We start from the raw sequence: 14581 nt of genomic DNA on the forward strand, positions 1-14581 counted from the left end.
GGCAGCATCTGGAGGTTTATCTTCCGCTCGTCTTTGTCGACTTGTACATTCCTCGTTGAGCCTCTAGGGGCCAGCAGTGATCTGTGAATTAGTGACGCCTCAGCGCCTTTTCCTAATCAGCAAACTTTAAAAACTGCATCCCGAGGGAATCCACTATGAGGAATCGAATAACGTGCTCCCGATGAATTTAGAAATGTCAAATTAATCTATAATAATTATTACACACCTGCGCAGATCAAAGGAAAGAAGTTGAGGCGATTATCAACGCCAAACCTGTAATACTCACATCCAACCACAGGAGGGCGCGCTAGTCCACTGCATTTGACGCTCCTGAAATCTAAGGATGACGAAAAAAGGTTTTATGAACTTTGGAAATAGCGTTTCTTTTCCTTCAACCTGACTTCAGTTTCATTTCATTTCTCAGAATGAGAATATTTAAAGAGTGTATTTCTTCTGCCTCTACGCATGCGCTCTGTTCAGGTCTGTTCTTCTGTGATGATCTCCCTCTTGTGTCAAATAGTGCATCGACAAACAAATGTTTTATCCTCGACTGAGAAACGTACAGCGAAAACTATAGTGTCACAGAATTAAAAAATAACAAGATCACAGCCAATATGGAATCAAACAGACACAAAACTACAGTTTCTGATACTAATTTAATGATTTAAGACATTATTCATTCTGAAATGCCAAGTTTCTGTTTCCAGTCTTGGAAATGTGACAATTTTCCCATATTTGTCTAATTTCTATCTTTTCAGATTTAATATTTATTTATTTATTTTTTACTTTTGATCAAAACACGACATTTGAAGATCTCATTTTAAACGCATGCTTGCAAAGATAATTGTCAATATTTTCTAATCTTCTAATCCTGAAAACAATGAGAATGATCAATAATGGAAATAAATAATCTTACATGAAAATTGCTTTTCACTATAAGAGGCCGTACTGTAACCGGACCAGACCCGTTCGGGAAGGTTTCCTTTCTTTTATTTTTAATTCACGAACCCTTCAGAACGTACGAGTGACGCAAGTGCCTTCCCGTTACACCCCACCTGCAGTCAACTTGAGCCCAGTGTAGTTTTCTATCCGCATCCTACTGGACCTGGAATGAAACAGACGGGCCACATGCAGGTCACTGATCTATAAGAATCCTGTGCAACAGCTGCTGCTTGTCGTCATTCCAGTGTCCAGTGTTGACTTTTTTTCTGCTTTATAACCTGATTGAATAAATCAGCCTTAAAGGAAATTACTTCCTATAGTTGACAACACACTGCTGGTGTTCTTAGTGCAGATTAAATAGGTTCATTTAGTGTTTGCTTGTGTAAAATATATTTCTTCAAGAATGTGGCAGCTTGTTTGTTGATCTCTGCTCCCTGTGTGTGTGTGTGTGTGATTTGTATTTTTGAATGTGAAAAATAAATGTCTGCATATTTGAGTTTTGTTGTTTATTGTGGGTATGATGTGAATGTTATTGTAATTTAGATTTGTTTTAGTGAATTATTGGTTTGTTTCATCGAAATTGTGTTTTAATTTGACCTCAAGTACATTAAACTGCACTGTGTTGAACCATAATGCTGCATTCAGGGACTGAAATCGACCCAGAGCTGTGAGAATAAACCCGCTTTTAATCATCAACAGGTGGTTTGAAGACGAAAACAATTCATCTCCTGCTTTTCAGTTCATACCTGATGAAAGAACTGATCAATAAATTATGTAATGTTCATGAGGGAATTTCTGGAAAAAAAACCGAATTTTTTTTAAATGTATTTTTCTTAACTACTTTCTTAAATATTTCCCCTGTTATAATCAATTCACAAAATGCGTTTAGAGACTAATTTGCATTAAAAAACGTTTTACTAATCAACAAGCAAATAAAAACTTTGGCAAAAGTCGAATTTAGTTACAAAGTAAAATGCAAAAACAAAAAAGGAAAGGGCTGCAGCGTTTTAAAAAATTCCGCAAAATACAATTCTGACCGGGTTTGTCACAATAAGTAAAACTAAACTTACACAGGAGCATGAATTATATTTTACATTTAAAGTTGATGACACAAACAACACGATCACACCGATATTGATCCTCCGCGGGACACTTCAGGGACCTGCAGGTGGAATCGGACACCAAAAACACTGCCGCAAGAAACACGGAATTATTAAAGACAACATTTTGATTAGTTTTTTATACAAGATTCTAACTTTTTATGTCCTTAAACACGTTTTTTAAGAGTCTGATGTGTAAGAAGTATTTGTAGCTTTGTAATTTCACTGCTAATATTACGCACAGCTTTTTATTTCTCCGCGTGCTTTTATATACTGAGAAAAACAATCGATTTAAACGATTTAGCGAAAGAAAATGTTTCACTTCAAATTAGACAAAAAAAAAACAGTCTTTCATGATATTTATGCAGCATTGATCACGGGATTGAACGGTGTGTACGGCATTTCAAAAATTGTCCCGAATTTTTCCAACGGAAATTAAACCAATGTCATTTTGAGGTTTTTTCCGCCGGTTAGAAAACATTTTGTTTTTACCTTAAATGTACAAATTATTTAAGATTTCAATAATTAATCCGATAGATTATCTTTCTTTTTGGTGAATCCATTCCTTTTAAAGTTCCACGTATAACTTTTGCTTTGTTGACATCTCTAATTTCCTATTAACTGCATATTCAGATGCAAGAACGAGTTCAGTAACTGCAAGACATTCCTAACAAGTAATAATTATTGTTTTCTAAATAAAATAAAATAATGAATTAATTAAATATATTTAAAAATCAGACTCTGAAACCAAATCTTAAATCGCTGCATGAACTCACTTTCAAACGGCCAAACGTTTGTCATTCCGGCACAGATTTGTGTGGCTCTTGTGCGCGGGACGTGTGCATTCTGAGTGGCCCCGGTGCCCTCCTTTTGAACTCTGGGATTACAGTAATCTCTGTTGATTGATCTGATTGATCAGATTCATCTCCACGAGGTCGAAATCCAGCCGCACGTAGACGAGGCAGTCAGTGCGTGGGGTAAATGCGTGGGGCATTAGGGGGGGGGGACGTTGGTGTTTCTATCTATCTATCTATCTGATTATTAAATCGGCATGTCTTTGGTTCAGAAAATATTCAGTGTGATAAAAATCTACTTTTTCGCAAGGTTTTAGTTGCATCAGTCAAGGACGACACCACCCGTGTGCGTGTGTGCGTGCGTGTGCGCGCGCAGCAGCAGCAGCAATCAGTCCCCTCTTGTCTTGCTGCAGAGTGCAGTGTCTGATTGACAGCTTCTATTCACTCCCGGTGAGATCAGACCATCTGAAAAGAGAAACGAGCAGTCATTACGGCCGCAGATAAGAAACATAAAGGAAAAACACACACAAGGAAAACTATAATTATATAAACCCGCTTAGAATCTTTTTTTTTTTTTTTTTAGATGTTTCAGCTGTAAAGAGGAAACTCCACCCGGTGGACTGGAATTATCTTACAATCACAACAAATACAGGCTGCAACGCCAACATGGATCCAGCAGGAGAAAACGAGACATGAGCGTATGTGTGCGTGTGCGTGTGTGTGTGTGTGTGTGTGTGTGTGTGTGTGTGCAGTAAATATCTGTGGAGGCGGTGATTCACCTGCAGTGGAAAACAAATGCTGTTTATTTATTTCATTTTCTCTTTTCATTCTGGAAAATACATAAATACAAAGTATTTATGTATTTACAATATAATACATTACACACATAAGAACACACGCACACACACACACACACACACGCATGCATTGTGTGGCGGCTTCATGTGAGCTTTAAAGGGGGTTTAGAGCTGTTATAGCAAAATGTCCCAATATATAAAGCTTTTTAAGCCCCCCTTCCCCACAATCATTTTGGGGGGGGGGTCCCAAACCTTTGACAGGTTCACGCCCCTGTTCCTTTGAACCTTTACCAAACCGGCCGCGCGCCTTTGCGTCCGCAGCACGGCCGGTTCGCGCTTCGCGTTCCCGTTTCCAGACTAACGGAACATCGTGCCCAACCATCGTCTCACGCCTCCGTGTTCAGAACGTGACCTTATCCGCAGAGCCAATCGGCGACGACGTTGCGTGGACAGGATATGACGTAGGCGTGCTCTTGCCCGGCGCGAGTGCCACCGTGCCACCACAAACACAATCCGCTGCACCGCTCCTCTGTTATCGTCCAGGCGCAGCGTCGGATATCCCGGCGCGGACGTGCGTGGCGTTTTGCGCTCTAAGGCGAATTACGCAAAGAGACAAAAATAGAGCTCCAGACTTTACTTTGAGAGCAAATGTGACCGATTCACATTTCCTGCACTGTTCGCTCTCCTGCAGGGTTTCAACACAGACATCTTTTCTCGTGGGGGTTCAAAAGCAGAAGACCCCCCCCCCCCCATTTATGTGGAACCCCCCCCCGCCAACAAGACGCAGTCGATCCGTCCGGGTTGAAGTAACAAGCTGCTGCTTTTGGACTCTCTCAGGAGAAACCTTCCTCCCTGCAGCGCACGGTGAAGTCTGACCGCTCCTCCGTCCGTGGGTCTGTTTGTTCGTAGCACCGCCCCACTCCTTCACAGATCTGGTTGCCCCCCCCCCCTCGTACCTTACAGGCTTGCACAATGCATTCCTCCTCTAGTTAGAGCAGGAACCCTGCGCACTTGACTCCGCGGTCCGGTGCGTCATGCCGCCGCGACACCTGAAGCGCAGCCCGGTCCGCATTCAGGACCGCATGTTTGACTCGTAACTGGACCTACTTTTTTTTTTTTTTTGAGGAAGAGGGGGGGGGGGGCATGCTCTCTCCGTCTCTGGGAAAAAAGACTTGCAAAGAGGAGAAGAAAGTAAGAAGAGGGTGAGCAGCAGCGACAGAAGGAGGAAGAGATCATCTAATTCTATAGAGAGAGTGACTTGTAGATGTTCGATCAGGCCACGACCATGGGCGATGGGAACCACCGATGTGGACCCAACCCGCTGTGCCCGGACCGGATGGAGACCAAGTGCCGCGGCGAGCTCGGGAGCCGGTCCCCGATTCAGAGCTCCACCGATACCCCGGGGACTTCAGCGTCCACGCCGACGTCCTCCAGCGAAGACGGGCACGACAAACTTTTAGGGGTGGACCCCGACTACTGTCGGAGGATACTAGTGAGGGGTAAGTGCGTGGGACGGAAACACAAACGGCTTAAACTGGTGCGTAAATCTGCTCCGCAAGACTGGAAAATGTCTCGTTTGCATTATCAATATTATTTATTTATTTTTATAGTCACGATGTTCAAAATCAGTGAATGGTCTACAACCAATGTCCAAATTATACACTGCTAACTGAAAGACAATTAAATATCGAGAAGCCGAATATAAGGTGGCGTCAAACTATTACAGTCAAAATATCAACTGACATATAATGTTATAGATATAAAAGGCTTTAATTTATTGGTTTACACCGCATCATCTCTGGGGGGGGGGCTGCTGTGACACAATAGGCCACTTTCTACCGGACACCGGACCACACCCGAAAGAATGACATTAAAATTAGAATTACAGTAACACAAATAAAATAAAATAAAAAACAGCACAGAAAATAGTTTTGACCTAATGTTAGGAATACAATTAAAATGTCTAATTATTAGAATTATTAGGCTATACGTCGTTATTTTAGACTTGGGGGGGGGGGGGTAGTGAGAAAACAAAGGAAAATGCGCCAGGAAAATTAGTCAGAATGATCAGGTGAAATTCATCGCGGCAGGCTGTGTCACTTTTATAAAAGAAACACACACCGAAATGTTGTCTCTGTGTGAGTGTGTGTGTGTGTGTGTGTGTGTGTGTAGGTGCGTGTGCCTTTGTGTGCCAACGTAATGTTGATGAACGTCAGAATAATATTGGATTCTACATTATGGGGCGTCCACGCCCCTCCCGCATGGAGGCCCTGCAGGCTGTAGACACGTCACCCTCCCCAAAAAATATCCCAGGAAATGGAGACAAACACAAGTCACAGTTCAAATAGATGTTTTTTTTTCTTTCTGTTCTTATTCTGTATTTTAAGCCTACGTGTGAATTGGTTGCAGTGGAGCTCAACAAAGTTGTCTGAATTTGGAATTTGGAACGTTTATTTATTTATTTCCACGTTATAGTTTATTTGCACCTGTGATATTTGAAAACAGGTGGCTTGATTGCAAATTCTTTTTATTGCGTGATCAATTCTGAACATCGGAGGAGGCACAGAAAATATAATAATCAGGTACAGAGAATTAAAGATATACAATAAATATGCATCTGAAACGACCTGGTCTGTCTTAGAGCTCCTTCATTAGTTCTAACTGTTATATTATTTTTGCGTGTTTATTTACTGACGAAGTGCAGTTCGGTTGCTCTTGTTTTCCGCGGAGAGGTCATGGAGAGGTCAGCAGGTCTGCGTATTGCTCGCTCGACGCTATTTTTTATTTTATTTTACCCCCTTCTGCATGGAGACAGTTTCCCTGCGTGGAAACGGACGCCAATATTTGTCTTTATAAGGAGGTTTTCTGCTTTCCTCGGTGCGGAATCTTGTCTGCATGGCGACTCGTGAAGCAAAGCTATATTTATTATGTGTGCGTAAAGATGGAAACCTCTGCAAGCATATAGAAATACTATAAGAATAACTTCCCACTGCCTATGAATGAAGTAACATGCTTAATAACGATTAGGGCGCGGATTTTTAATTCACTATTTAATTTCCGTTCCATTGGGATTTTCATCCAAATGTATTTTTTTTTACCTCTTTCATGCAGGAGATGTGCCATTGCAGGTCCAGCGTGCTTTCATGACTAAACTAAATAAACATGTAGCTGTACACCTATTTTAATATCATATTTACCGTAAAGTTACTGTTTTTGGTTGTATTCATATAAAGAAAGACCGCAGATGGGTGTTTCAATCGGTTTTGTTTCATATTTAATTCAAGATGCTTCATATTTTATTTGCGTGCATATTTTATGACTTCAAAGTCCCGTCTGGCCCGCGCTTTGTTTGAATTGGGAAAGTGTTTAACAACTATTTATTGTGCCAAAAACTCTGTCACCCCCCCCCCCCCCAAAAAAAATAATCAGAATTACAACATATATTAAGTACAAAATGGGTTTTCTGTATAGAAAGGTGCAGTGCCTGACTAATTGTTTTTATTTGTTGCAGTTTTTAAATAGGCCTTTTTTTTTTTTTACCCCCTCACGAAATTAGCTCATTTTTTCCCAGTTTATTGGAAAAAAATATCGAATCAATTTGATTAATGGTATATGACATCAACAGCAGATAGAAATACACGTTTGAACACATTTTCTAAAAAGCTAAGCGTGAATTAAACATGAACAGTCAAGCCGGTCTTTCACGTCAGACGAACACAAATGAGGGCATAACGCGCAAAAACCTCAATTAAAGACGTCTAGATGCAAATTTTCCAGTTGAACAATGCTGACTTTTAGAAAATAAAGCAACCAAAATATGATTTAGTTTGTATGTGTGCAGCCACGCCTGAGATTTTACGCGCAAGGTGAAAATGGATGAGGCGAGTTTTATTATGAGCCAGATAATTTAATCACAGTAAAGCCTCATAAGTGCCTTCCTGTGTTATTTTCATCACGTATAATTGTGTATTTAGTCGCCACGAAGCCCTTTTTTCTCTCCAACGTGTCACAAACACGCTCTCGCGTTAAACACATTGGCTTAACTGAAAGCTGAAGAGACTCCATTAGCCCATAGCTTATCCCCATTACGCGTTTGGCACCACGTATATGCGTATTTCCCCTCCATCCATCCATCGAAAAGCATTTTTATCACAAAACTCCAGTAGAAAATTGACTGAATAAATGTATCAGTCTATAACAGCATTCTCAGCGTAGGGTTGTGTAAGACTTTATTATTTTTTTCCTTCCGCGCAGACGCCAAAGGCACCATTCGAGAGATTGTGCTGCCGAAGGGCCTCGACCTGGACCGGCCCAAGCGCACCCGGACCTCCTTCACGGCCGAGCAGCTGTACCGGCTGGAGCTCGAGTTCCAGCGGTGCCAGTACGTGGTGGGCCGCGAGCGAACCGAGCTAGCCAGACAGCTGAATCTATCAGAAACACAGGTAAGAGGACGCGTTAGCGTCGGCGGGGAGATGCTAAATGCTAATAAGGATATACATATTTAGCATAGCAACCGGTAAACTGGCAGCCCCCCCGAATTTAAGCCAGCGCTTTAGCATGTTTCAAGGCTATAAACAACAGGCTGTTTTGTATTTGTTTTGTATTTTGTTTTTTTCTGGACCTGGAAACAAATGTTCGTTTAGCATAACAAAGTTCCAGGTCATTTCGGTTTAAATAACGTTTAAAAATGTATCAAATTATTGACAGTTGTTGTTTGGAGCCTTTAATTGACTTCCTGACCAATCAGAGGGGAGGAGTAAAAGAACGCCCCCCCCCGTTCGTTTATTTAATGTATTAATAAATACATATGTAATTTATTTATTTGTCTCCTTGGTAGAATGAAAAAAACACACACTTTAACTTCCTCTTTGCTTCCAGCGCGCCACCGGCAGTCATAATATTTAGTCGTCTGTGTGTTTGTGTAAAGTAAAAAAAAAGTAACCGTCGTTCCGATGATGGGGCCTGTCCGGGCTCGAACATTTCATGTCACTCATTCACCGACCCCGCGCTCCATTCAAATGTTTCTGAGCCCATCCCCTTTGTTTTTATTTTGTGCGTCACCGTTTCCACATGACGCACGCAGGCAGAGGACGTGTCCTGTCTTATTCCGTTTATTCCGCAGGGCCTTATAATGGACTGAACGGCAGACTGCTCATATACCAGAGCAAATTTGTTTTTAACTCACAGCGGGAGTATATTTATAGGCATGATTCAGATCTTGTCCCTCAGATCTAAATAAACAAGACCTTTTAGGGATCCACATTTTAAACATGATGCGCATTATCCTGCAAATCCCTGCATATTTACAATTTAGGAATTCAGTTGTGATGTTCTTATTTTATTTTGAGTATTTTCCTCAGCTGCGCTCACCGCACATTTTGTCCGGTAAATAACAAGGACATTTGCAATCTGACAAAGTTTATCATAAAAACAGGGATGATTTTTTTTGTGTGTGTGGAAAAACATACACACCAAACTGTGTAAATAAATGAACTAGGTTTAATAAATTAGTTCTATCTTATTATTTGTTATTTCACAGTTGTGAACTTTCTGTGAAACCTGAATATACCCGAGTCCCAGATCTGTTCCTTTGGTCATAACTGTCCAACTTTCTTTCTGCAAATCCTACTATAGCGCTTCTGCGGAGGTAAAATCGAAAATTTAAAATACATAAAAATCAACCAAATCTGTTTTGAGGCAAAAAAAACAAAAAAAAAAAAACAAGGGCAAAGAACAATATTTATAAATGCAAGAATTTGCTCCCAAAGGAACCGAGTCCTCTTGGTGCAGTGTGAAAGCACCCTTGAGTACAAACTAAGTTTTAAGGCTTAGAAACAATTCCAGTGTCAAAAACAAAACAAAAACTTGTTGCATACATTTTATGCAGCATCAATGTGGCGCACGAAACACACCTACACACACGCACACGCACACGCACACAAATGGTTGGATGTGTGTGTATTTTTGGATTTGGGAACACTGAGCAGCCCCTCAGTCCCTCATTAGTGCTGACACTAAGGGTGTTAATGGGAGGCCCTCTGCTTCCTGCTGCTGCTGAGGAGACGCAGGGCCGCGGCAGGTGATTGGCTGAACGAGGGCGCCCGGAAACGGTCCGACCTTCAAGCGAGAAGAAAACGTCAATAATAAATATCCTCCGCATTAATGGCGTGAAATATTCAGCCCAGTGAAATGGAATGTCTCATTGCAGCGTGCGCTATTCAAGCAGCTTTTAGGCGCGATCGAAAAAGGCTTTTAGTTGGCTTATTTTTCTTTGTGGCGTTTTTATGGCTTTAATCAAATTCCCAATTCAAGGCCAATCAGAAAATAAAGATGGAAGCTCTCCAAGCTGAAGGCCCATTTTAAGAGGCGTGTTTGCTTCATGCGGTTTCCACACAGATGTTTTTTGATTACCGTTCAATGCTTTCAGAAACTAGTTTGATTTCCACATTAAAGGCCGCTGGGTTTAAAAGACCCTCCACTAGCCCTTTATTGTTTATTTATTTTTTATTATTATTATTTCATTCAACCTTTTGAAGCTATTCAGAAGGCACTGCATGCACTATCTATCTATCTATCTATCTATCTATCTATCTATGATTTTCGTTTACATAAAACGAAAAAATCAATTTGACGTCCAATTTTTGTTAGTTTCATGTAATTGACAAAAAATAATAATAATGGAATCCCTATAATTATTATTATTTTTTACTTTAGGGATTTGGTTATTGACCCATGGTGTAACTAACTAATCGGTCAGGTATACTCAAACTGGTCGCGAAATGATTTCCAGTTCAGAAATGATGCATCGAAGGAAAGAGAAAGTCTTTGGAGCAGAAGGAGAAACTTTTTTTTCTTTGCAAACTGTCTGATCTCTGTCCGATATCAAAGGCGCGACGCATTTCCATCAAATATTTACCTCGCGGTAACATCAGCACCGTCAAACGAATCGAACTTTTCGACCGAGTAATCGAGTATACGAGTCGAGAGCTCCGTTCATCCCAGCAGGTGGCTCCCAGCTCCAGCGCAACACAGCAGGAGGGGCGCGCAAAGCCCAGTGTATACAGTATAGACAGAGGACACTATGGATGGACCTTCACCTCAACTTTTATTTTGAAGGTATTAGATTATCATTGCTTCCAGGTTTTATTATTGTTGGGGAAACTCTAAACCCGCGGGGGGAAGCTATAACAACTTAATTGTATCTATATTTGTATATAAAAACTTGCTTTGGGTTTTGCATATCAAGCTCAAGAACACTTTGGAGGCTGATTTATTCAGATTTACCTCAATTCTACAAATCGACCAAACTTTCTTGAAAGTGTCCCGTTGGCTCTGGCTCGTCTGGCAGTGTGTGAGATTTCTCTTCAACATGCTGTGTGGCCCACTTTAAGCTCTTCCACAATCCTGAGTAGAGCGCAGCTGACATATATTTTGCCATTCTATTGTTGTGTGCAGCACTTCCATGGAGAAGCGATGGATTTAATGGTCTCTTGGCTGCGTTAAACTGGTTTAATCCTACGGGCAAATTGGTGCATGGCGAGAGCGCACGTTTAATCTTCAATGTGTTCCGGACTAAATAATGCACAGATGTGGGTAAATGTTTGCTTTTGTTAAACGGTAGATAGATACCCACTTCCTGTTGGGAGACAACACCTTCTCTCAGTTCTCTCTATCTGTGAGGATAAGTTGTGTTAATGTGTCGTTGTGTCGGACCGCGTCTGGACGCCTGTCTTGGAGTGTGTAGAGAGGACCGGACTATGACGTTTACCGTTCCAGATGCAGCCGGAGAGGCCTCTGCACAGAGCCGGGATTGTCCCAATAGTGGGAATAGAGAAAGAAATAGGAAGGGATGCAGACCAAACATTTGCTGCCTTTGTGCTTTGTGTGTGTTGTGAGGAAACTCTTTTTCCGACTTTAATCTTAGTCATCCTTCTAAAAGGAACCTCTGTCCAACTTGCCAATGTTTGGGAAGAAACCTGCAAGTCTCTGACGTGCTAATCAGATAACCGGAACATACCGGTAATAGGAATTAAGTTATCTATTTATCACCAGGAAAATGTTCAAATGTTAAATTGATTAACCCAACAAAATTCTGCTATAATTTTAATTGTGAACACTTTCAGCTGGTTAATATCAGGTCTGCATTACAGATAAGTAAAATTAATTTAAATAAACAGAGACTGGGTACCAACTGTAAATACTCTGAGGGAGCTGGATGGCTGATTTATTCTGAAAATCCCCCCCCCCCCAAAAGTTTTATGCAACATTCATTGGTTTCACATTTACATTCCAGCAGCAGAGCGGATAAGCTAAACATGGTGGGTTGGATGACAGGAGGGTGGGGTGAGGGGTAGAAAAAGAAGTGGGCCTCGTAACGGTCCCAGGTGCTTTTGCTTTAATTGGACAGAGTCTCGTGTCAGAGCTCAGCGGATGCGTTGAACAGACACGTATGGATTCCCCGGTCGATCTGCAGAACCAGGTCCTGATCTGGCTTAACCTTTCCACTCCAAGCCCGGTTTGTCTGGCGCTCCGTTTGCAGCTGCCTGGATTCACAGCCAAGGCCTCTGATTGGCTGACCTCTGCCCGACTGCCTTGTGTATTCATGCATATACCGGCTTGATCACCTCTCCCTGCGTACATCTACCCCCCCCCCCCCCATCCTTTCATTTATCCTCCGCCTTGTGCCTCGTTGTCCTCCTCCTTTTTCTCTCCAGTCTTCTTCACCTTTACTTCACGTCTTCCTCCCTGAACCTTGATGCATTTCCAGACAAAGCCACAGGAAGTGAGCTTCAAACCAACACATACCATACTTAAAAACGTACATAAATCAGAACGGAAAGAAAGCGCTTTAACCCATCCTGTGACCTCTTTAATAGAACCGTTTTCTTATAGGTTTTTGTCGCTGCCTTTCTTCCATCAGTCTTGGTTTAGCCCCCCACCACCTCATATTGCTCATAAGTGTCAGGGAATTTCCATGGAACGCCGGGGGCGGGGGCGGGGCTCGGGCGGGGTGTAGAGGGCGAGGCCAGGGGCAAATGCAGGTCGTACTCGATCCAGATTTCCCTTTGTAATCTCTGCCCCGTCTCTGAACCCGGGATCCCATTAAAAGGATTTACATCCAATAGTGTAGATGTACCAAAGGCAGCTTTGCTTTCTTCTTTTCTCATCATCCCCCCACCCCCCCCCCCCACCCCCAACAAAATCCCTGTAAAACACTAGAGGTCTACGGTGTGAACCGACTGAGCCACGCCCACAGCATGGGGACGGAGGGCAGGGATTGGTTGGTTGGGGGATTTCCTCTGCAGTTAAATCTTTTTATAGGCTGTAGTATTTGGCAGAGGGTCATCGAGGACACTTTGCTAGATAACTATATATAGACTGCGAGGGAGGAGATGCAGCGACAGATCATTTCTGCTGCTCATCCCCCCCATGTGTCATCCCTTCCCCCCCCCCCCCCTCCCTCTGTGGGTCTCTGGGTCTGGTCCGGTAAGACTTTGCCGGTGTAAGTATTCCTCCCTGAGCTGAGGGATCCTCTCCGATCCCATTATTTGCGTCGTGGTCACTAGCCGAAAAACTATGATCTCACTTGCCCCAGTTGCCCCGTTGAGCCCGACTTTTACGGGCTCCTTTTGCAACACGCAGCCGGCGCCGGAGTGTAAAGGCCTTTTTTCGTGGTTGCTTTTTGTGCTATAAGAGCATGTTGATCTGTGATTTCACGGGATGGAGAGGTTTTCAGTCGATCTCGTTCCTGTGAATTCGACAATACGAACCTTTCTCCCTGGTTCTGTTGCAGGTCAAGGTGTGGTTTCAAAATCGCCGCACCAAACAGAAGAAGGACACCACCAAGGATTCCGACAAACGCTCCTCCTCCACCAACGAGTCGTTGGCCACCTGCAACATCCTGCGCCTCCTCGAGCAGGGGCGCCTCCTATCGGGGCCCGCCCCGCCGCCGAATGCCCTCCTGGGGCATCCGACACACAATGGCTCCCTGCTGAGCAGCTCGGGTGGAGGCTCCTCCACCTCGCCCAGCATCGGCGGCGGCACCCCTCCTTGCTCCCTGCCAGGTGGAACTTTCGGACTGTCGCTGCCCCCGCCATCACCGCGGCTGGGCGTCCCGCCGCCGCACTCCCTCTGCTTCTCCATGCCGCTGCTAGGGGGCGCACACCACGAACTGACATCCGCCTACGGATGCGGTTCCTCAGCTTTTGAGCCGTACATGCGGCTGGACAGGAAGGAGTCCGATCTAGGAGGAAAGAAGACGGTTTCTTAAGGGACGTGTCCCTCGCTGAGGACCGGGACTCGTCTTCGTCAGAGCGTTTTCCTTGAGCGCCACGGCAGAGAAAACCTGGACACCAGGTCGCCGTTCCGCTCCACGTCATGGCGTACTGACACAAAACGGCGATAAGGATGCCATGAGACAGGGACCCGCCCACATAAAAAAAACAACAACAACTTGTGACTTTTTGCTAAATTGTCGTGTGTGTGTGTGTGTGTGTGTGTGTGTGTGTGTCTGTTGTGTGAACCCTGACAGATGTTTTTAGCGCCACTCTCTTCGCAGTGGTTTGACGTGACTTTTTTTTGTCGAGTGAGTTTGTGTGTGTGTTTTTCTCTCTTCATTTCATGTTCAGGAAAAAAAAAAGAAAAATACTTGACACGGACAGTTCAGGCTGGATCGGCATCTGAATGAAACGAGAGATTTCAAACGGCAGTTTGTACACATTTTGGTAAAAAAAAAGAAAAAAAGAATAGCAGCCTCTTAATATCAGTCTGTTTGGTGTCCAGCAGTAGTTTTTGTACAATTCTTTATTTGGTTGTGTTTGTGTATGAAATATCTGGATCCAATAGTTTGACATCTAAAGATCACGAGAAAAAAAAAGACAAGCCCTCCAAAGCAATGACGGATCAATAATTATTGGCGCCCTTGATGGTGTCTGCTTTAATCAAGGTC

At 43.1% G+C, this 14581-nt stretch overlaps 1 protein-coding gene across 1 annotated transcript; it reads left to right on the forward strand.

Annotated features, from left to right (window-relative positions):
• Window positions 1-4897: 4897 nt before the first annotated feature.
• Window positions 4898-13903, forward strand: vax2 (ventral anterior homeobox 2). Its single transcript, XM_068755989.1, has 3 exons — window positions 4898-5132; window positions 7888-8075; window positions 13427-13903. The coding sequence occupies exons 1-3, from the start codon at window positions 4898-4900 to the stop codon at window positions 13901-13903; spliced, it is 900 nt and encodes a 299-aa protein (XP_068612090.1).
• The last annotated feature ends 678 nt before the right edge of the window (window positions 13904-14581 follow it).

Source organism: Brachionichthys hirsutus, chromosome 23 (genome assembly GCF_040956055.1).
Source record: "Brachionichthys hirsutus isolate HB-005 chromosome 23, CSIRO-AGI_Bhir_v1, whole genome shotgun sequence".
NCBI classification, from domain to species: Eukaryota; Metazoa; Chordata; class Actinopteri; order Lophiiformes; family Brachionichthyidae; genus Brachionichthys; species Brachionichthys hirsutus.